This window comes from Neopelma chrysocephalum, unplaced genomic scaffold (assembly GCF_003984885.1).
Source record: "Neopelma chrysocephalum unplaced genomic scaffold, ASM398488v2 Primary Assembly neopelma1_25, whole genome shotgun sequence".
In the NCBI taxonomy this organism is placed as follows: domain Eukaryota; kingdom Metazoa; phylum Chordata; class Aves; order Passeriformes; family Pipridae; genus Neopelma; species Neopelma chrysocephalum.
The window spans coordinates 2,238,481-2,262,415 of NW_020897694.1; the positions used below are offsets into that span (position 1 = coordinate 2,238,481).

The 23,935-nt window shown below is 36.1% G+C and overlaps 1 protein-coding gene across 3 annotated transcripts in view; it reads right to left on the reverse strand.

Annotated features, from left to right (window-relative positions):
* TDRD3 (tudor domain containing 3) overlaps nucleotides 1-23,935 on the reverse strand; it is a 103,219-nt gene that overhangs the window by 19,380 nt on the left and 59,904 nt on the right. For all 3 annotated transcript variants that reach the window (XR_003532758.1, XM_027674263.1, XM_027674264.1), the window contains 7 exons: nucleotides 20,158-20,229; nucleotides 19,469-19,618; nucleotides 18,651-18,791; nucleotides 17,430-17,586; nucleotides 16,679-16,804; nucleotides 6,890-7,728; nucleotides 4,865-4,990 (listed from right to left, as the gene is read on the reverse strand). Coding sequence is in view for 2 of the 3 variants with exons in the window: in XM_027674263.1 (XP_027530064.1) it covers nucleotides 4,865-4,990; nucleotides 6,890-7,728; nucleotides 16,679-16,804; nucleotides 17,430-17,586; nucleotides 18,651-18,791; nucleotides 19,469-19,618; nucleotides 20,158-20,229 (1,611 nt within the window). In the remaining variant the exon portion in view is untranslated. The remainder of the gene's footprint in view (nucleotides 1-4,864; nucleotides 4,991-6,889; nucleotides 7,729-16,678; nucleotides 16,805-17,429; nucleotides 17,587-18,650; nucleotides 18,792-19,468; nucleotides 19,619-20,157; nucleotides 20,230-23,935) is intronic.

Here is a 23,935-nt window from a genome sequence, read left to right on the forward strand (position 1 = left end):
ACACCACCCAAAACCCATTAAAACAACAAAACTTGTACTAATGCAGTGCGGTTCGGTATTGGAGAGACAGCAAGAACAGAGAGCAGAAAGTTAACTAGTAGAAGATGAAGTGAAAATGAAATTATATTAAACCTACTAACAATGGAAAATATTTTCATTAATTTGTTATTTTTTAAAATTATAAAGGTCACCAAAAGCAGATCAGAAGCTTAGGTGCTTAAATAATAGGTCATATCATCAAAATAAGGTCCTTGCGGTACTTTGGCTATTTTTTCAACTGACTAGTTGAGCAACACTTGGCTTTTCCATTTTTTTCCCTTCCTCCCCGTGGTATATTTTCATCAGTTTTTATTTGTTGGACAAAAAATTAAATTCAACACATGATTACCAAACAGTGTGCTGAAACAAACAGTAAACATAATCAATTCTAAGAAATTGACTAAATTTATGCCTTTAAGTCAGTTTCCTAAATCTTTTCTCAGTATCAACAAGTCTTTCAAAAAGGAGTCTGAAAAACTGGCAATACCAGTACATCAGGGCTCACATACAATATATTTCTACATTAATAACAAGTCTTCAATACAGACAGTTAAGAAAGACTTAGAATCATAGAATATGCTGAGCTGTAAGAGATCCATCAGGATCATCAAGTCCAATTCCTGGTCCTGCACAGGACCACACCAAGAATCACACCATGACCCTGAAAGCATTGTCCAAATGCGTCTTCAACTCAAACAGTCTTGGTGCTGCAATCACTTCCCTGGGGAGCCTGCTCCAGCGCTCAACCACCCTCTGAGTGAAAAACGTTTTCCTGATACCTAACCTAACACATCCCCTGACACAGCCTCATGCTGTTTCCTCAAGTCCTGTCACTGGTCACCACAGAGAAGAGATCAGTGCCTGCCCTTTCTCTTCCCCTCACAAGGAAGTTGTAACTGCAATGAGGTCTCCCCTCAGTCTCCTCTTCTCCAGGCTGAACAGAGCAAACGACCTCGGCCACTCCTCATACGGCTTCCCCTCAAGGCCCTTCACCACCTTCATTGCCCTTCTTTGGACTCTAATGGCTTCAGATCTTTCTGATATTGTAATGCCCAAAACTGCACACAATATTGTAGGTGAGGTCGCCCCAGTGCAGAGCAGAGCGGGACAATCACTTCCCTCAACCGGTTGGCGATGCTTTGCCTGATGCCCCCCAGGACACAGTTGGCCTACCAGGGCACTGCTGACTCATAATCAACTTGCCACTGACCAGGACCCCCAGGTTCCTTTCTGTGGCACTACTTTCCAGATGGAGCCCTGTGGAACCCCACCAGTAACAGGCCACCAGTCTGATATCACCGCATTCACCATTACCCTCTGTGCTCGACCCGTGAGTCAATTGCTCACCCAGCTCATGATGTGTTTATCCAGCTGTGTGCTGGACACTTTGTCCAGAAGGATACTGTGCGAGACAGTATCAAAAGCTTTGCCAAAGCACAAAAAGATTATATCTATTGGCTTTCCTTGATCACCTAGCTGGGTTACCCTGTCACAGAAGGAAATCAGGTTCGACAAGTAGGACTTTCCTCTCATGAAGTCATGCTGGCTGTGACCAATGACTGCGTTGTCCTCTAGGTTTTTTTTAATACCTCACAGAATAATCTCTTCCAAGATTTTACCAGGCACTGAAGTGAGACTGACAGGCCTGTAGTTTCTGGGGTCCTGCTCCTTGAAAATCAGGATGTTTGCCAGTCAGCTGAGAACTCTCCAGGTTCCCAAGACCGCCCAAAAATCATTGAGAGGGTTTGCAATTACATCAGCTAGATCTTTGAGCATTCTGGGATGAATCCCATCAGGCCCCACAGATTTGCAGGGATCCAGCTAGAACAGCAGATCCCACACATTTTCAGGGTTGACTGGGAGTTGATCATTCTCACAGCCATGGTCCTCCAGCTCAGGGCACTGAGACCCCCTTGGTTCATCATCCATGTTGAAAACAGATACAGAGGCAAAGAAAGTGTTAAACTCCTCTGCCTTGTCTCTGTCCCTGTTTGTGAGGTGACCATCCTCATCCTGTAACAGGACTATGATATTTCTATACCTAGTGGTTAGGATGCAGCACTCTCACCGCTGCAACCCAGGTTCGATTCCTCAGTCCCCCGGGGCAGATGGAGCTCGTTAGCCCTGTGAGGCCATCCATCTATGAGAAGGTCACTCTAAACAAACCTACATCCTGAGGACCTCACTGCCATTGTCCAAGCTCGCTTGGCCCCGGCAGATGAACCTTAGGATTAAAGGGTGGGCTCACTTCAGCGCATGTTGTGTCTCACCTAAAAAATCCATTGCGCAGGCTTGAAAGGTAAAAGACCTTTCCCAAAATCTTCGTTCCCAAAGACTGGCCATTATTATTGCCATTAATATATTTGAAAGAACTCTTTTTATTGTCCCCCACATTTCAGGCACCTTCAGCTCCAGTTGAGCTTTGGCTGCACAAATTTTCTCCCTAGACCAGCAAGCAACATCTCTGAATTCTTCCCATGTCACTTGACCTTGCTTCTGCTGGACATATACCTTCCTTTTTCACCTTATTTCCAAGAGAAGATCCCTATTCAGCCAAGGTGGCCTTCTGCCTCGTCTGCTTGACTTCTGACATTTGGGAATTGCCTGCTCCTGTGCCCTTAGGAGGTAACGTTTAAAAAGTGACCAGCATTGATGGACCCCAGCACCTGCAAAAACATTTTCCCAGGGGGCTTTACTTAGCTATCTGAAAATTATCTGGAAGGACTGAAATAAAAATCAGCATAACATTTCCAATAATGCAAGTTCATTGGTGACAACAACATCGATCAATGAAAGAATTACTGAAGCCAGTTTAAAATCTGCTTTGTTCTCTTATAACAAGGAAATATCATAAAGTTACTTAAATCTTATGTCAAAGAATTAAGTACTAAGCAGCATGAGAACTTCATTTTGCATTTATGCATGCTATCTACATTTATATATTAGTATGAACACTGAGGCAAAGAAACTGACCAACAGTGTTCAGCTTAAAAGACAAACCTGAGTATTAGAGCATGACTCCAATGGGTGACAAAGAACTACAAATAAAAGAGGACTAGACTTAGTATCCAAACACAAAGAAGTGAAGAGCAAGGTCCTAATCAACTTTCTTCAGCAAAAATCCTATAGCTGTGAGGACCTTCTAGCAACAAAACAGTAATTCATCAGAAAAAAATCAAAAACATAGAAAAGTTGTTTTCTGTGAAGATGTATGGCATTTATTTATCTTGTGTAATTATTTAAAATCTAGTTGTTTGAATGTTTGAATGCAATTCAAAGAACGTTGAGAAGGGTATCTTTCATTTCTAAATGGACTGAAAGTCCTTGGAAAATCTTCATTTGCCCCCAGTAACAACAGAGGAAGCCTCAATGACTCGATCAGGATGCAGCACAATGTTAGGATTACACTACTTAGGGGCAGAATGCCCTTTCCATACATTGTCCCTCCATTTTGTGTCAGCTTTAACAAACTAACTGTGAAATAAAACTAACAGTCAGAGGGGAACAAAAAACTGGTCCATTTCATTCAGCTCATCCTGTGGCTACATGACTGACGACCCAACGTGCGAGGAGAGGGATGAGGAAGAACACGTGGTCAGATACAGGCAGAAGAGGTAGGGAAAATGACCACTGCTTCAGGTTGGCACCTCACTACTAGGATCAACTTAGTCTTAATACTAGCCCTCGTTCTTAGACTGTGAGAGAGAACTTTCAGAGGCTTAAAGTAAAATAAAAGCCACTCCTCAAAACTGTAATCAAAACCATGAAGAAAAGGCTGATTATTAACCCAGAAAAAGGGTCAAAGTAAGTACAATCATATAATAAGTAACTAGCACCTTACAGCTCAGCTAACAGGACAAAAAGAAGGGGAAAAAAGGGTAAATTTTAATAGAAACAGCAATGCATCAGCTGGGAAGAACTTCAAATATCTTTTTAAGTACAAAAAGGCAATCTCAGAGGTCATTAGGGCATCTGAGAGCTACAGACAACAGTACATGTTAAGAGACCACTGGCAGGAAACAGGAGTTGACTGTTCAGCCTCTGCAGCAGTAGTAGCATGGCTATATGACCAAGAGGTAAGAAATTAAAATTAACACAGTCAACTCATCATTAAGGAATCAATATGCAAATATGTTTGGGTTTTTTTGTGCAGTTTTTTATAATAAGAGTAAACAGCAAAGAATTGTGTAATCCTAGAATTTTTTTTAAATCAAAATGTATCTCTGTTTCCATGACATTGATTAATAAAGCCTTTTCAAATTTCCAATTTCTATAAGGCTAATACATTCTAAACTTTGTAAAACACATTTTGAGGCATAGACATCTACCACAATATTTGGCAAAGAAGAAATCATTGAAACAAGAATAAAATCATGATACAAAATAAAGTGATACAGATGTCTATTTTTTGTCATACATACACACATAGCGAAAAGCTTCAGAACATGTATTTTAAAAGATACTTCCTAACCTTTATAGAACAACATACAGTGTACATGAAATAAAACAGAAAACTGGGTTGAATAAAGTAACAACTTTTAAGAAAAAAAACATGCACAAAACTGTTTGGCTGACAGATCAATCATTCATTTTCAAACAATACAATTGAAATTTATTATACAGGAAGAATACCACATCATAATACACTTCTATGAAGTTTCATATAGACAACTAAAATTTGAGATTTTGTTCATGTATTTGCACAACTATTTCTCTACACATGCAAGTAGCATTCTTTGCATGAGTAGGCATTAATTTCTAAAGAGTTACAGACTTTGTACAGACTAGGTAGTTTATATTTTTAATACAATTTGTTATGACATACCCATGTGTCTGCATGAACAGGCCTGATGTTGCTGAGAAGCACCTCTTCATAATTTCCATAATCACTGAATTTAACAACTGCAGTTGTCCCAGAAGAATGGAGAGCTTCAATTTCTGCCCGGTAGAACTTCAAAGAGAAATTTTCAAAGGTCATAAAATATTATCAGAAATACCACAAACAGCCAACAACTACCTTTTCCATTACCTTTTCATATAAACATATATGTATGTCTCTGTGTATATATATACTTAGTCTTAGACAGTATTATGTTTTGAATTAAATTTGTACCAGATATTAAACCAGGTATCTTAAACTTCCACAAAGTAGACTGCAAGGGTATGGTAGAATGTATTTAGAATACTCGTTGAGAAAATATGCAGCTTATCAAAGTAGATTGAACAGTTAAAAGACTTGTTTTCATTTCTCTGAAAGCAGAACAAATCCATCACTAACACAAATGCTGCTGTATAGAGAGAAGTGTTACTGTAAGATGTTTACTTAAAATACACATATCAGTAAGTGCTTATCAGTCATATACACTGTATGTACTTACATACTTATCACATAATAAAATATGATAAAAATATTATAAAACTGCCCCTTCAAAAAGTACTTTTTCTAAACATGAAACTTGATTTTTTTACACTTATGCAAATATAGCTTTCTTGAAGATATTCAATCACTTCTATCTTAGTGAACACAAAGAAATCACTGCCTCCTAACATGGTTAAGCTTAGTACTGTATTGTATCATCACATTTCAAAACTGCCCTAGATGTGAGCAGCAGCATTTATTATAAATACCAGGAAATTAATTACTGTCCACAACACTCCTTCTAATGTGATGAATACTCTTCAGATAACAGTCTGGGATAACCTCATATGTATTTATTTTGCAAGTTTTTACTTTCCAGAAATTAAAAACTCATCTCACAGTAATGCAAGTATGCTTCTCAAAATAGGAAACAATTCAATAACATGCCATTATACTTCACCCTAATCCATCCACTCAAGCTACAACTTCCTATTTAAGAGAGTCAACTCACTAAATGTTGACACTACCAAAAAACTTGTATGGCTTATCATTTGTTTTAATCATACAAGAAAAGGAGAGAAAGAAGTCATGGGTTGAGCTGAAGTGGACCAAAAGAAGGAAAACCACTTACAATAAATAACATAAAAAATAGACAGTAAAAAAAAAAGACTGAAAAAAGTGTGAGTAGGACCTACTCAAAGAACAACAATATTTAAGGTAGTTCCCTTCTCAGATTATCAGAAAGAGTCAAAAACTAAAGAAACTGCCCAAGAAGAGTGACAGAGAACTCCTGAACAGATAATGACAAATCAAACAAAACAGTTTAAAACTCTTATAGTAAAGGAGAAGAAAGCAAAGTGTCCTGCTGCAAGAGAAATCTTATTAATGGGAAAAATAGCTGAAAAGGAAGTATTTAAACTTCTAAAATATCAGTAAAACAAAACTATCACGCAGCATAAATCATTTGTTCCACAAATTCTTCAGCTAATAGTCTACTAGTGCTAATCAAAATTAAGCCTTTTGCTGTTTCCTTTCTGTAATGATTGAAATTAAAAGAGGGAGTTTTCTTAAACAGTCCCATTCCTGCAGACTCCGAGCTTCCTTTGAGCTACTAAATGTTGCATGCTGACTTATTCCAGAAAAAGGCATTACACATCTACCACTCAAGACTATTTTTGTTCCTTGGCAAAGAACATGAGTACCTAGATCCATATTCATCCCTTCAAATATTTGGCACTTAAGTAAAATGCTTCAGTGAGGAGCTTAGTCTTCCTAAACTCCACCTAAATGAGAGAAACAAGGACTTGATTTTAGCATTTAAAAAAAATGAATATAAGTGACATATAAAAAATAGACCATGGAGCTATCCAAGAAACACACTGCACACCTATGAACAATATCTCTGTAGAAGTGTGCTAAATATCTCCTACAAGTGCGAAAGAAAACATTAGTGGTACAATTTGAGGTAATTCTCATTTGGCAAAGGCATACCTTGTTGTCTTCCCAATAAAGAGCAAAACATTCATCCCCGGGTCTCCAACTTTTTCCATACTCCATGTGAATAGATGGTTCTAATATTTTCTCTGGTTTTATGGGACCAGTTCTCCTTTTGGGACCGGTGTTGTAATACAACATTTTATCATCAAAAGATGGGATCGTAGTAGGTCCTGATGATTTGATAGGTCCTACTCGTCTTCCTTTCTGATGATGCTCAGTATCTCCATTTGGTACAGTATTAAAATTATCAGTTCTGTTGGGATTTTGGTAGTCATTATTAACACCAAAATGTTGCTCACTTTTTACCATAAAGGCTTCACTACTTATTGTTCGTGCCTTCCTATCACAAAAATTTTCAGAATTGTGTGTTTGGTTTTCCCTTTTCCCACGTTTCTGGTTATTGTTGTCTGTAGTATCTTGAGCAGCAGAGTTTTCCTTGAATTCTGTGAAAGACACTCCTTTTCCTATTCTGTTTTGCATATTGTTATCTCTTTTTTTGAAAGTAATATCACTCTGGTGAATGGCTATGGGATAACTCAAATCCTTTGGCCTATCATTTCTAGGAAAATGTCTGTCACTTTTATTTTTTTCATCTGTCCAATGTTCTAAAGAGCTGTGCCTTTCAGGACCTCTGTTTCTTGGTAACCCACTACTTTCCAAAGCCTGTCTTGAATTCTGAAAATCTCTTTGAAAACGAGGGGGTTTCTCGTTCCTCGGTTGTCTTGTGTCATTGCGCGAAATGTGTCTTGAATGATTCTCTTTGATGCCATTCTGTTCTGTATTCATAACTTTGTGCTGTACTTGATGTGGTGGCTGAAATTGCAATTTTGGTTCTAGAAAGAAAAAAATTATTTCATTGTTAATGTATTTCACATGAACATATTTTAGATGTAGTGTTTCTCTGATAAAGCAACAGTATTTTTTAGAAATGTATGCAGTATTTACCTTTGTGACATAGAAAATTTAGCAGACACATTTGAACTGTAATTTCCAGTCACTGGAAAATATACACTACTGTGGGCTGCACTTAGAACCAAACCACCTACCAGAATGAGAAAAGCCAGGCATTTCCAGGAGTTTACTTATTCCTCTCTAAAAACATCAACAACTCACTTGAATAAGAGCCACTTAAGACAGAAAAGCAGAATTCCAAAATGGAGAAAGGAAGAGGGAAGAAAATGAGGAGAAAAAAAAAGAATATTTCTAATCTGAATTGAAACTTTCTGTAAAAATAAGTTGCTAACAGCTATTCAGTATAAAGGATAAAGGCAAGAAACAGAAGTGGCAAAATGAAGAAAGCTGCCAAAATGTAGATAACAGGAGTAGCAATAAAGTCCAGAATTCTGGAAACTGATCAGTGAGCTGTAACAGGAACTGCTCAAGGATTACCTTCAAGAGCTTTAACCAGAACTCCAACTGATGAGAATGCCTGCTGGAGAGGAAGGGAACTATGGGTATCTGTGAAACCTTTTATGGAATTGTGGAGGTTTTTAGGCAGCCTTGGAATTTTTAATTGGTTCTTTAGGTGAAGAGCTGAAGGAGCGGAGAGATGAAGATGAAACCAGGAGAAATATGCACGAGAAAATAAAGAAGAAATGAGATTAAACAGGAGAGCTGCAAGTAAGTAGGCTCCTAATCAATACATTCCTGCAAGTGATCACTGTAACCTGTCTCTTCTCCTTATTAAATTCTAAGTTCCCTATTGTGTGTATGAGTGTTAGACACCAGATCAGTTATTATTGGGTCAGAACCAACTTGTGGGGAGTGTGTGTGTGTGTGTGTGGAGGGGGAAGGGATGGGTCAAACCTCACGGAGCTGTAGTGACATTGCATCCCTCATGGCAGACCCCAGGAGCCCACATGGGGAAGTCCCGGAGCAGCTGTCAGCCACAAACTGCCCGGGGAAGACTATAACACGCCACACCTCCTGCAGCTCCTAAACCAGGCTCAGATTGGCAGGGACAGTGAGGACACCACCCCTCATCCTGGCCTGGAACCCTTAGAGTGGCTGGTGGGTCACAGAACCCCTCCGGAGGGGTTGGCCATAGGGACCAGAGCAGATAAAACCATGGGCATGTGTTTGCCTCGTGTCATGGCCCTGCCACTTGGACTTGTGAGAGCTGGTCTTCTACAAGGCTTTGGTGGTAGCTATATAGTCTGTCTCCTTCTCCTTCTCTCTTCTTACTCCCTCTGCTTCTCTTTCTTTGCTCCTTTCTTGATGCTTGGGGTGGTTTGGAGCTGGAGGGGTTGGATCTTGATTTAAGTGTTGCGGATTTTGACTTGAGTGTTGTAGATTAAAAGTATATGTTGAACCAGTATTGTAGTAGAACATTTTTGTCTAGCTTGTGTGGTGTCCTTTTGAACTATGGCCAAGTCCTCTTATTTATTCTCTTAAATTAATGAAGAAATTCCTTGGGAACAAGCTCGTAGCCTATTGCTATCTCAAAGTACTAAAGAACCATATATCTATATATTAAACTAAAAGTCATAGCCAATCCCATGAGCCGGCAACTCCTGGGGCTGGAGTTTTACAGTGAGGGGACGTGTTTTTAAACATACTGGTAAATTTGAGACAGAGTAAGCTGGCAACTGGGACAAGGAAGACCTGGCAGCTGAATACTGGAGAGACCATGGGTCTTGAAGGCCATCTACCAGAGACCACAGGTCTGGGCTCAAAGTGGTCAGACCTAAGTAAGTACATTCGTGTAATGCTTCTACAAACTTCAGGTTGTACTACCCAACACTCTGGACAAGAGGCATCTGAGATGCCAGAGGTTAAGGATCTCAGGACCAGGAGAGACCCCAGTGAACACAGCCATGATGGCAGCTGGGTATGAGATCCACCAGCACACTTTAAATGCAATAGAAAAGGAAAACAAACCCAATAGAGTGATTTATATGAGCAATTTTGTGTCATATGGGTGACTGCAAAGGTGTCGTTCCCTTGCCTGTGTCTATCCATGGCATCTGGCCATGGATATATTGTTTGCATAAGCCCAGTGGGCATGGTGAGACTGTGCACTCAGGCTCTCATACAATCCTGTGGGAAGGGAAAACTAAGAACTTCAGTTCACATGTTACCACTGGAAACAATGAATGCTGATACCTGACAGCAAATGTATCACTTTTCATAATTAGATGCTACATGGTAAGAGTTAAAATTAAAACAGAGATTTCACCTGGGTTTTTTTGTTTGTTTGTTTCATAGAAAATACTTCCAAACATCATGTTATTATTAATAGGTCATAGAATTTTTATCAATTTAATTTACTTAATTAGGTAGTAAGAATCTAGCTCTATTTTTACATATACCTGATGTAGCATAACTTTTAGAAGTCAGAAATCTTTGACTAAAATGATGCAGTGTTTTTATTTTTTAAAGTGACAAGCATACATAAGGCTTAGCATGAACATGATCTTGGTAAAAATACATCTTACTGCATAATTTATTACTTTGAAACCCATAATGTTTTTACTGCATTAATTTGTAAGTATATACTACTCAGAAAGAACCAAGAGTTTCATAAATATGCATTTCCTTTTTAAAAATGGAAATGTGACTAAATCTTGTATCATTTAAAATTTTTTTTTTTGTAAGACTAAAACTTTTAAATTTAAAAGTACCTCTTTATTTCTTCTTTACAAACAGCTCATGAAAATAATGGGTTTTTTAGTTTGTATTTGTAACTTTTCAGTAAGTATCTTCATTACACTTTTCCACTTCTGTATAATACATACCCATCTTCTAGACTTCCTATGGCCTAGAAAGATTTAACTTCCTAATTAACGAAGAGTCTTTGCTCATGACATTCTTAATGTATACCTCTTCTCCTCTGGTAGTAAAATGCTTGGGCTTCCACTCTTCCTATTCCCAATCTAAGCTCTTACGTCTATTCCTAATGTTAATTACACATCAAGTGACTGAACTGTTTGATGACCCCTGAGTGTTTACTCCCTTGTATACACCATTAAAGAAAAATGTGTATAAAACTCTAACATACTTCATTATAAACCACCTTATTTAATATTTTTTACCATGAAATTCATTAAAAAAGTCACTGTTCCAACAGAAAAAAGCAGAAATGGGTTTATGACTAGCTTGGGCATGGTAATATTTTGCTAGGTGGCAGGATTTTAAGTTTGACTTAGACTCTAAACGTTTCCTTCTGAGGGCTGTCCTTTCCCCTTCGTCTAAAGGAATAAACATCTCCTGAACTGAGATGGGTTGTCACCCAGGAAGCATCTAGTACATACAAGGACTCTATACAACTGCAACACAAAAGCATGCAGAGTAGTTATACTTTAGTTAAAGCCTTGAGAAAAAAACAAAACATAGACATATAACTGGAAAAAGCGTACTGAAATTTCTATTCAATTTCATAGCATATAATAAGTAATTTTAGCTATTGTCTACCCAACATAATGTGATCATAATACTAAAGTAGCAAGCTGATTTGAAAGTGTGTTGAACCCGTCAGCTATAGATTTCTTTTAGACAGCAGTGAAAAGTTAAAATAATACTGTATGTTAGACAGCAAGTAAAGTGACTAGAGAATTTCAAAACAGTGAACATGAGCATCTTTTTTCTAGGTATCTTTACTGCGACGTGCACAGGGTGCTCACAAAACACCTGACATTTTTCTACTCTAAGGTATGTGAAATCCAATAAACTTATATTTTCTACAGAGGAGCAGTTATTGTGCTAAAAGCTTCCCCAGGGACTAGTCATACACTACAGCCTTGACTGAGCAGGACATGCTAGCCCACTTTAATGTTCAAGCACAAACTATTCACAAATGGAAACTGTCAACTAACAGTAAATGTTACTTCGTCAACAGTATTTAACGAAAAAAGTTAGAGATGAGAATAGTACTGATTCTTCATGTGTTTGTGCTTATCACCAAAAAACTGAAGGGATTTTAAAGTTTCTTTAAGAGAAAAAGTTAAGCACCAAGGGATGCTATTCACAGATTGTCTATTTCAACTGCTATTCCTTCCTTCTACTTCTTGCCCCAACTCCAACAAATCATTAGCTAATATTCCCAGAAAAGTAATGCTTCCTACAGAGCAATAACAAGCAACTAATAATTTTCCATTTAACAAGAAGATTTGGTAAGCTCCTTTCAAACAGCGAGATGTGTTAACCCAGTCATCATCACTGTACCCAGAAGTTTGGGAACAAGTTCTGGGAAAAAATACATTTCAAAATTAAAGACAAGGCTTTTGTCATCTGCTGAGAATCTTTAAGATGATGATTAGCGTTTGTCAGTTTGAAACCCTTAACTCAGTTACCTTACTCATTTTAGCTCTTGTATATGATGATACAAGAAGACCGTACAGAACCAATCACATTCCCTTGATTACAAGAAACCAGCAGGATCTGCTGCACTTGGAAATCCCAGTCAACACAGTTTATAAAGCACTGCTCCATGAACAATGGAATTTAAAGAGAATGGTTTCCTGTGGCTCTCTCCTGTGGATTTCATCATGTTTAATAATGTGGTTAAATTCAAAGACTGTGGCCCTTCCCACACTGGTGGCAATGATTTGGGTTTCTCCTTTCAAACTGAATAATATTTTTATGTAACTGCACAGAAGTGTATCTTGGAGACAGCTACCTCCAGGGCATGTTCTATCTCACACTGGACAAAAGATTAAATAATTAGAAGAAAATTAATGATGCATTTGCACACATTTCATGCCATGGAATGAAATTCCCATTACTCAATAGCTTTGTCAAGTTAGATAAATATCAACATAAGTCTTTCTAAAATGTAGTAACACTGACGAACTGGAACCTGAGGTCATGTTTCTGTTGAAACAAAACAAATACAAGTTGAGGAAGAGGGTGAAAATGAAGAAGTGGCCAAAAAATTCCAAAGAATTCTGCTGTTGCATTTACTACAAACTTTAACTTACAAAATTAAAGGACTGGAACAAAAAACAATATTTTTTTATTATTCTTTAAAATGTATGAAATTTACTATATTTTTCTCTTTTATATTTAAAGAAAAAATTAAAATACAAGCCTCCTAACGTATGTCACCAATGCTAACATATTACTACAACAAATATAAGTGATTTTCTTGATATTCACAATTAACACCACTGAAGTTCCATTTTAAAAGAAAAGCTGAGTAACAAATATGACTGTGGTTCAATCTGAATCTCTTGTCAATAGGGCACACCATGTTTGTTGAAAACATGGCTACTAAATGGTAAATTCCAAAGGTTACAAATTTCCTCTAACTCCAAAAAGTCAGACTCTTTTTTTTTTCCAAGTGCCCTCCCTCCCAGATATTCAAATAAATTGTAGCACCACAAAATGAAATAAATATCTTTTAATTATATTGTATTGCATTATTATTTTGTTTTAAACCTTTAACTTCTTCGGGAATATATAAAGCACATTGTGCATTATTCCTTAACACTACAGTCAGATCTCTTGGCACTGTTTTGTTCTCTCTGATAAACCTTGTGTTTACTTATTTAAGTTGGCAAAGATGGATGAATTGTTCCTCATAACAAAAGAAAAATATAAGAAGGAGATTAATGGAAAAATCTTTTGTGCTCAGTGGCAGAAATAATCCAAGTGCAAGCAAGGGCAGCTAGTTGACAGCAATTTTGTCTATTATTTGTGTTATCTCTTGCAGTCAGGAGGATTCTCTTGCCAACCAAAACTCAAACTACCTAATTTCAACACAAACATTTTCACAGGTGCCACCAACCATTCCCACTTAATAAATAAATAAACATGCAGTATAAACCTATGGATATGTTTGGTTTCATTCTTTGCATTTCACTTAAACAATGTATGTTTACTGTATGCTATGTTTTATATTGAAAGAACTAGCAGATCATGGAGTCAGGTATTTAATACTTCCAACAGCTGTAATTACTTCAAACAATATTTCATTAACTGGCAAAAAGGAGATAAAACATAAACAACCATTGCAAGACACCACTTTAGGAGGCAAAGGAATAACAACTTGCTTTCTTATACCTAATTTGTACTTCTTTAAAAAAAAAAAAAGAAAACCAAACACCAAACAACAAAAAATTTAATGCGCTATTTTATCTCTAAAAAGGAATAGAAGTACATCCTAAAAAATACAAAAGTATTTCAATTCATAAATGTTTTTCTACTTAGTCTAAATCCAAGGATGAAAAGGTACGAAATCAAAGATAAAAAATTTCAACAACTGTTCTGCAGTTCCTGTTCACAAATTGTTCCTGTTATTGCAAACCTAGAAGTGAATTAAGAAATTCTCCCCAGTACCGAGGTTTCAGGTGCAATTAGAAACAGTATAGAAGAAAAATAGGGAGGGATGCACAGAGGAAAGCAAATTAATCCTCTGTGTACTTGAAAAGGTTTTACTTTTCAGACATTTTCTGTCCCCAGATCACATAAGCAGATTTTGAAAAAAATGCAGCATAGCACAGAATTAAAAAATATTTATCTTAGTTTAGCAAAACTGCCTTCTGTTTTTTGGCTTCTACATAGATTCTCAGTCATTTAGAAGAGATTACAATCTGTCTGAAGTGTGCAGAAGTTTCATGCTTGCAATAATAATAAATACAGCCATCCCAGGTAATTATATGCTCCTGGTCACAAGCATTCATGTAATAGTAGAGACATTCTTACTTATTTAAAACCACTATTGCTATACAAAGGCCATCTCCGAATACCTAAAAAGCAATACAGTATTTTAGAGACCATACAGGACAGCGAGGTGCCAGAAATACTGCAAAATACAGAAGATGTAGAACTATCTTCTTTTATATGTAGCATAGTACAGCCTTTAGTGAATGTAAATGGAGAAAAACCTGCCAGCCTGGGCCCTCCTTAGTGTACTACTGTGCAGGAAAATCAATGAAGAGACCTTATTTTTGGCTATGTAACATTACATATTTGAGTCATTTCGATCAGTTTCCCCAACGTGCCTTTCATTTCTGACCAATATTTTTCTAATTCTAAGTGAAACTACATGTGTCTACTGTTAACAGCCAACAGGATCAAATGAAATTTAGAAGGTACTATATATACATATATCTCCTGTTTTCTGCAGACAGTTGGATGCAGACTTCATCATGAAAGAGTTCACAGTGGTCACTGTACATACATCACTCTGCAAACACTTTTAACACTCGTCATCTCAGTTTAAATGGAACTTAAGACAACTAATAATTAAGAATTTAACCAAGATGATGTTCAACCACAGAGGTAGAAAACTAGCAGAAAATTTACTTTCAATATATCATTTCAAGGATGTGTTTGAATTCATCAGACTGCAGAGTTTTCCTCGAATTTGGCAAGGAAAAAAGCACTTTTAAAAATACAAAATACATATGTCTATGTATTTCTTGAAAAAAATCCATTTGAAAAAGACTTTGTAAGACAAAAGTAAAACCTGGCATAGAAACAGAGACACAATCCTATGGGCTTATACACAATCAGTAAGGAAAATAAAAACAGCATGAAACTAAGCAACCACTTCAAAGCCTTATCAATTACAAAGAACAACATCTTTTTCTTTTTCAGAAGAAAAAAGGGAAAAAATATCTAAAAAAATTTCACAAAATAATCAGAACACTTTCTGAACTCTTCAAAAGTTGGGTTTGGTTTTACTTTTCAGAAAAGCATGATTCAGGAACAGTACAACAGACTGCATATTGATCATTCAGATAAAGCTAAAAAACCCCAACACAGTGGTAAAAAACCACAAAACCAAAAACTTTATGTCATGCTAGGAAATATGCCAGAACCTTTGGCAATTGAAGGAGTACAAAACAAAAAGTTTTAATAGAATTATGTCTCTTTTTATGATCACTTATAGAATCTTTATATTTTTATTTAAGAGGGGAAAAAACACAGAAAAGCAAAATGTATTTATCTTTAAAAGACAACATTGAAGATTATAAACTGAAATACATATAACCAATATAACCATTTTTTTACTGCCATAACACTACGCTTTATTGTCTACGTACACGTACTAAATCCCAAGAACATAGAAGTCCCCCCTAGCAATCCATAATACCATTTTACAAGAAGCAATTCACTTATTTCACAAGTCTTGGTAAACTACCATTACTTACATACTATAAAATTACTGACAATAAGCAAGTTATATAATGCATAAGGCTTATTTCTATTATTTTCCTTTAAATGTCTTTCGGTCACACAAAAAAGCCTTCTCTTACCTCTCAATATAAGCACAAAATGTATTCAAAGAAAAATCAATGTTTGCAACGTAAGTGAAAAACACCCCCACTGTTTTTACAGTGAACAGAAATTAAAATCTAATTCATCTTTGGTAAGTTAAATAAGTTGCCAACATATATCTCAACGATCATTCCCTACACCTGCTTTCTGAATTGTATTCATTACCTGAAGAGTTTACTAAAATGTATCAGCTAATGCAGAATGCTTTTGTATATGAAAGGTACTTACTTTGAATATTTTAGATTTCTGACAAATACAGGGAAGACTCATGATATCATGAGTGAAGAGTCATGATTCAGGAGGAATCCCGTCAGATCAACAAACTGTGATTTATGTCATCTTATTTCAAATTACTTACGTTTAGACATCTAACCATCACAGTGCAATTTATTTGACCTTTCTTCAAAGGAGAGGAAGAGCTCTCCAAGCACTCTTTTTTTTTATGACTGAGTGTGGAGGAAGTTCTAGGAATCACCTTTTAGATTACATAGATAGGAAAAAGAATTCCACCAACGCTGTCCAATATTTGTTCCAGATACATTAATTTCAGTAACTTACCCTCTACAGTTAGAGTACCCATTTTGGATTCCAAGAAATCAAACAGTGTGCTTGGTGCAGATGGTCTGGCATTTCCTAGCTCTTCTTCATCTTCAGGTCTTATTCGGCCTCGGCCCTTCCCTTTACCTGTAAGCATCAAAAGTTTTTTGTGAATGGCTAATAAGTAAATAAAAAAGTATACACTTCTTCATTTGATTTACAAAATGTTTGTATTTTCTGTCTTTAAAAAATTCTGTCATGGACAAAATAGATAGAACAAGGGAGAACATTTTTAAAATAAAAGATACTTAGATTAGATGTTAAGAAGAAATTCTTTAATGTGAGGGTGATGAGGCTCTGGAACAGGCTGTCTATAGAAGCTGTGGATGCCCCACTCCTGGAAGTGTTCAAGGCCAGGCTGATGGGGTCCTGGGTGACCTAGTCTAGTGGGTGGCATTCCTGCCCACAGGGGGGGAAGGTGGAACAACATGATCTTTAAGGTCCCTTCCAACCCATGTCTTTCTGTGATTTTAGGATACACGTATGTCCCATTTAAGGATATTCCAATCTGTGACTTCCAGTTCAAAAATTCTGACAAGAATATAATGCACAGAGCCCTTTCTTAGGTATTTGCTTTCAGGTTTAAAATGCATTCTAACTTGAAGAAAAAAAACATGCAGATATGACTTTCTATAACTACATTAGTAATCCACCATACACAAAGTCCTTTGCTTGTAAACACTGTTTTAAAGCACCTGTTTTCAAGTTTTACCTCTAGGTGGTGGTCCCTGAATGGGTTTCTGTTTACTGTTGTTCAGAAGAAAATTCAATGCTGCCTCTAGGCTGTTACTGTTATCCATAAGTGCCTGCCTTGCTGCTTCTTTGCTGAAACCCATTTCTGTTATGTGTTTTAGAGCTTTTTCATCAACCTGAAATAAAAGGTACACACACAACTAATAAATACAACAAAGATTCTATAAACCCACCAGATTTTACATTATTTTTTCTTTAATTTTTACTTGAAACACTATTTATTATTTAATTGATGATAAATATTTCAGTTTTGTATAAAATCTTCACATACAATCTCTCATAGGTCCAAACAACCAGCTAATAAAGGTTTGGGGTTTTTTAATATTATTATGATGATGATTTTTAATTCATTAGTTTTCAGTTCTACTATTATGTGCTGTCAAGCACAAATTCTCCTAGTCTAGATGAAAACTAAAAAGAATATCTCAAAATAATACTGGTATCCAAACGAGCCATTTGGTCCTGTTTGAACCCTTTCACAACTTTTACAGACAATACAAAACCCAGTTACACATTTCTTAAAACATGGAGAAAATAATTGGCTAAAGGTTTTGTAGAAGAAAGCAAAGAAGTACAAACAATTCATTTCTACAGAAATGCAGGCTTTGTTATTCTAAACTGCATAGAGCACAATGACAAAATGCAAAGCAGGAATCACAAAGCGTTAAGTATAGAAAACAGCCTGACATCTGCTTTAAAGCACTCTAGTGAAAACTGCCTCTTCCAGTGCAGACAGACTTACATGCAACAAAAACAAAATGGGACTAGGCCCTCTGTCCTTCCTTGTCCCATACCCAACCAAAATGACACCAGTTACCCATCTACTGGAACAGTTGCAACCAAATACGTTCTTAATTGGAATCCCATGAATATAACACTGTGTCTACAAATTCCAAAATAGGCATATTATGACCCTTCAGAAAAACAACCTCCAAACCTAGTAGAATCTAACCTTTAGATACACATTTAAAGTTTCCTGGATAACTTTTTTACCCTCAAATCACACTGAAGCTCCTAACTATCTTGGTAAGGTACAAAAGCACCTTAAGTATTCTAAATAGACTTCAAAATTATTGAAAGTCATTATTCCTTGAGGTATTTTGATTTTATTTTTGTTATATTTGTTTTTTTGGTTTTGAGTAGTGAGCATTTAAGGTTCCATTTAAGTCTTCCACCTTACCAATTCTCGGTAGACACCTTCGTTCTTCCCCTCAGGTTTTGCTATCTTCTCTTTCTGGAACAGTTCCCTGTTTCGATTCCCTCCAGCACTCACGCTGAGATTACTTCTGCTACTACCACCGCCTCCTCCGAACGTCTTGGTCTTCAGATAAGCACAAAAACAACATTTCAGCAAACAGAACTTATAAAAATAAGCCTCAATGTTAGCTAGTAGAAAAAGCGCAGTAAATTTGTTGCAGTGACATTTTTTATGATTATGCTTTGCATCAACAAATAAAGCACTAATTTACACACACACAAAAAGATTAATTTATTAGATAGGTCTTTTTTTCCCTGTGCCCAAAGGAGGCTGTTAAAAGAGTATATAATTCTAGTTTTTATGACTTACAAAGCAGATTTCAAAAATAAACTAAAAGGAAAACCAAAGGAGGACAAAAACCTGACACATTAGAACTAAACTTCCTAGCTATTCTTTCAGACTGAGTGCAGGGAATCATCGTGTTTTGAGAATTGAAAAAACAGATCAAAATTGATAACCTGCATTAATTACTTAAATCTTATTAGCTAAATTGTAAACCCCACATTTTTTAATAGTGGTATCAAAAACATATCTTCAATAAAACATTATGATACACTTATTGGCATTATTAAAAGAACACAGCCATCAATCCAAAATGACTCTCTTTCTGAGTCTTTTTAAAGATACAGGAGTAGAATTATAAGCAGGCAAATATCAGAAAGCATTTGTCATTTAATACTTAAAATAACAAGAAAAGATCAATCACGGTAAGTAAAACGCTATAACACGTGCATTCTAACCTCCTTGCTCTTTGCTACTTCTGCAATAGCAGCTGTTCTCTGCTTCTCAAATTCATCATTGTCCACAACAGTTTTTACAGCATTTGTCATTTGCAGAGTCTTTCTGCGATCAAGGTCTCTGCTATCCACTTGCACATGAGACGCACATTTCTGAAAATGCAAAAGAATTTTTTAATTAACTCTTCTGCCTACTGTCATTTAAAAAAGACCAAAGTATTATTGCATTAGATTAGCACAACTTAAGATAAAGAATATGATCACAAAAATGTACACCTAGGACATCTAGATCTGTTTTTCCTAAAAGCATACTCCTCTGGTTCACTAGAAAGGCCAAAAAAAGACTTCTACATTTTAAGCTCAGTTCACAACATGGCTGGTACGATTCCTGGAAGTACTTTTGGCATTTAAGAAGGGACTACATTAGTGCCTACGTGATCTGACTGGCACAATCAAAGGCTCCACATATGAAATAAAATTAAGTTTGAAATTGAGAGGAAAAATGTCAAATAGAAACTGATGCCACCAAGTGACAGGATTAACATAATTTTTTTTTTAAACAGGCACATTTTTTATATCCAAGTCATCATGACCTAAGGTGTTTTGATAGCCTTTATCTAACTGGAATCAGGTACCCTAGATATCATAATACAGGTTTCTTTCATGAAATGACAAAGAGAAGTACACTATACCTGCCCAAAAGGTACAAAAGGAGGAGGACCGCCTTCTGTTCCAATGTTACTCCTACTGTGTTTTGCCAAACTCTGTAAAAGAACATTGATGATTAGTAAATTGCAAACAGAAAACAGATTATACATTAAATGTCTCTATTTCAGAAAGTATAGGAAATTTGCAAGATGGACATTTTAAGCAGAAAAAAAAAATTATATTCTTGAAATCCTGGGGTACTTAAGAAGAAGAAGGATGAGGGGCAGAGAGAAGAAGAAAATTATGGAATTCTGCATAATCATTAAGGCAACACATAGAGCAAATATAGAAAATTCAGTTATATACCAAAATCTACGCTAACAGAACAAAGCAGCACACAAATAGGCAGCAGACATTTCTTTACATAGTGCCCAGTAAACCTGCTGTCACTAGACATTGTAAAGAAACACAGATTCAGCATGTTTAAAAAAGGATTGGACCAATTCAACCTAAAGAAGGTAAGGTTCATGGGCATCTTATCAATTTACATAAACAACTGAAGGGAGAATGTAAAGAGAATGGAGCCAGGTTCTTTTCAGTGGTGCCCAGTGAGACAAAAGACAATGGGTAGAAACAAACACAGAGGGTCACTCTGAACATCAGAAACCACTATTTTTACTGAGGGTGACTGGGCACTAGCACAGGTTGCCCAGGGAGGTTGTGGAGTCCCGACCCTTGGAAATACTCAAAAGCTGCCAGGACACTGTTCTGGACAACTGGCTCTAGATGACCTGCAGGTTCAACCATTCTGTGAAATTCATCATCCCATGCATTAGCAAACACAGAAAAGATGAGTCAGAATTGTATCCCCTGATAAAACATAATAGAGAAATTCTGGATGCTAAGGCTATACAAGGGCTCGGGCTGTGCTCTCTCCCTAAAAAACATCTTTTTGCCACTGCTGGAAACAAAATACTGTGCTACCAGGAAATTTCCCCAATAACCTTACAAAAAGTATGGTATATAGGCTAAATTGATTAGGAGGTCTTTGGATCACAAAGACCATAACAGTAAGCATAACAATTACTGATACACAGTATTGATAGAACAAGTGCTCTAAATTCTTTGGTTTATCAATGACCTAGGCCTGAAAACATAGCATTCTCCAATAATACAATTACTTGCTAACAACAACAGCCAAAAGATGGATTAGTAAAACATTGCATTAAACTATCTGTTCATTCTCTATGAATTACAAAAACAGCAGCAACCTGGAAGAGAAAGAAATTCACTCTAACTGACATTTGTAACTGACATGTGTAATTATTGCGTACTACACAGAAACATTTGGTTTCAGAAGTGGAAAAAGGGAAGAACAGGTCCTTAATGCTGTTAAAATGCTCCAAAATTGCATTTCCTATAATGTATCCGTTTTATCATCTTCATTTTTTATTGCCTTTTTTCCCCCCACTGGACAGTCATGCATGATTACATACATCATTTACTACTCCCGATTGGCAGAGACAGTATTATTTACTTAAGGCTATATATGACATTTACCTATATACTTATTAAATGATGTAAAATTGATTTAAATCCATCATGTAAGAACCGTAGTATAAATATGAACATGTTTTAAGCCACTATATTATCAGAAAATTTTTTAAACTAAGTAATGGATCAATTTAGCTAATACATACCGAAATTAAAACTTTTGGTCCACTCCTTTCAAGTTAACTACTTTTATTCAGGAGCCAAAGACCGTTTTCTAAATCATTTATGGTCATTAAGTCCTTTCAAGTTTGAAAAAAAATAATAATCCTTTTCTTCATGCCTTGGAGCAAAAAAACACTGATAAAGTATTTGATAAATTATTCAAAGCAAAGCACTTAGTGCAGAAATCGTAAAATTTTTCTGCTTTAGATTCAATCAGTTCCCTTAAAGTGCTGCCTTAGAATTATGAGCTGACCAAGGGCTGATCACTGTAGCATGCTCATACCTTTCTGTATCTATTAACTCAAGCAGCACAGTACAACAGTGATTTCATGGCCAAGCCGCTTCACTTCCCCAAGGAAAGCACTCTAGGTCCAGTAAACCCTACAATTATTCTGGTTTTTATTTGTTTGCTTGTTTGTTTGTACCTAGAGAAATGCAAGCAATTTTGGAATGAACTCCCACACTGAATCAATTTATAATAAAAAAAAATAGTAAGTGCTAGTCTAAGAACTCAAGCATCAGATCATAGTTAACTCCTCATGTCCTACAGTCAGGAAGAACATGCTGAAATTTAAGGTTAAATTTTTCTTTCCCAAATCAGAATCAAGAAAACACATAGAAGAAAAAGACTGTTCTAATCTACCGCTCAAACATTTGGGCAAATAGCAAAAAAGCGCTTAAAATTGACTGCCCATTTACTACATTTAGCTACATGGATTTTGAATCATAACAATTTATTGCATAAAGCCATAATGAAAGAATTGTAATGTTCTAATGGTAAACAAGAGCCCTGACACTTTCTTCCGAGTTAGTAATGTCTGCTGAGAAGTGAGAGCAGCTGCTTTGGAAATGACATTTTGTATTGCATCAAATACAAAGCAACTTTAACTTATAATTAAATATGCTCATAGCACAGCAGTAACTATCATTTACAATAAACTTTGTTACAAATACGCTTAGTATGCTTCTTTTATCCTTTTTGCTGTATTTGCATTGTGATATTAAAAACCTATTTCCTAGGGAATCTCTTAAGAAACAAAGGTTTTACAATATAAGACTGAACTAGATATTATGTTCTACTGTACCCTCACACTTCTTTCTAATATGAATTTTGAAGTATACATAAAACTACTCCCTTTTCCCATAAGGTAATCTCAACATTTAGCCCCAGCTTCACCAAAACAGAAGACTCATTAAGTATAGTAGAGAACTTTACTTGTAGATAATCTACAATTCAACAGATTCTATGTTTTAAAAATATAAGAGCCTATCAAACACTCTCACCAATCATCTTAGCGAAATTTGCTTCAGACTCCACTTACATATTGTCTGATATTTTGATTAATGGCAATACAAAGCACTGTTTTTTCATAAGAAGGGTACCAGCAATATCTCGCAGATACTGATCCTTCATGTTTGAAACACCAATCACCACCAGAACATGAGAAATTCCATGAAGCAACAGTTATTTGGAACTGTATTTTCACCTAAAGACGTCCATGACACTTTACCTTGCAATTCCAAACAGTCTAGAAAAAAAGATCTCACAGTAACAGTCTCATTTCCTCCTTCCTTATTTATATATTGTCACTCAAATACTGACACTTGAAAAAAACTGAAATTTGCAGACAAGAATTTATCTTATGATAAAATTGAATGCTACAAGGAATAGCAAATTTATTCCTCATTCTGTGTGATAATACTGCATTCATTCTACATATGCTATATTTGTTGTGCGTGTCTCTCATTACTAAAACTCAATTCCTCCTGAAAGCGATTTGAATGGTCTGAATGGAACAAAACAGTAATGAAATATAACAACTAGAAGTTGACAGGTAGGTGCAAGGGCAATAACTTAAACTGGATAAACAACTTTAATTCTAAAGTTTTGGAATATTATTTGGCTTAATACCACTAACTTTACCTCTTATTTCATCATCTACACAAGAAGCCGAATTAACATATCTCAGACATTCTAGTAGCAAGAAAATAAAAAACCGGCTTCAAAACAAGTAATTTAAATAGTCCCACAAATAAAAGTTTTCTGTCTTTTTATGCAAACACAATTCAGCATTTTATTTATGCTTCAGCGGCAAGATTAGACAA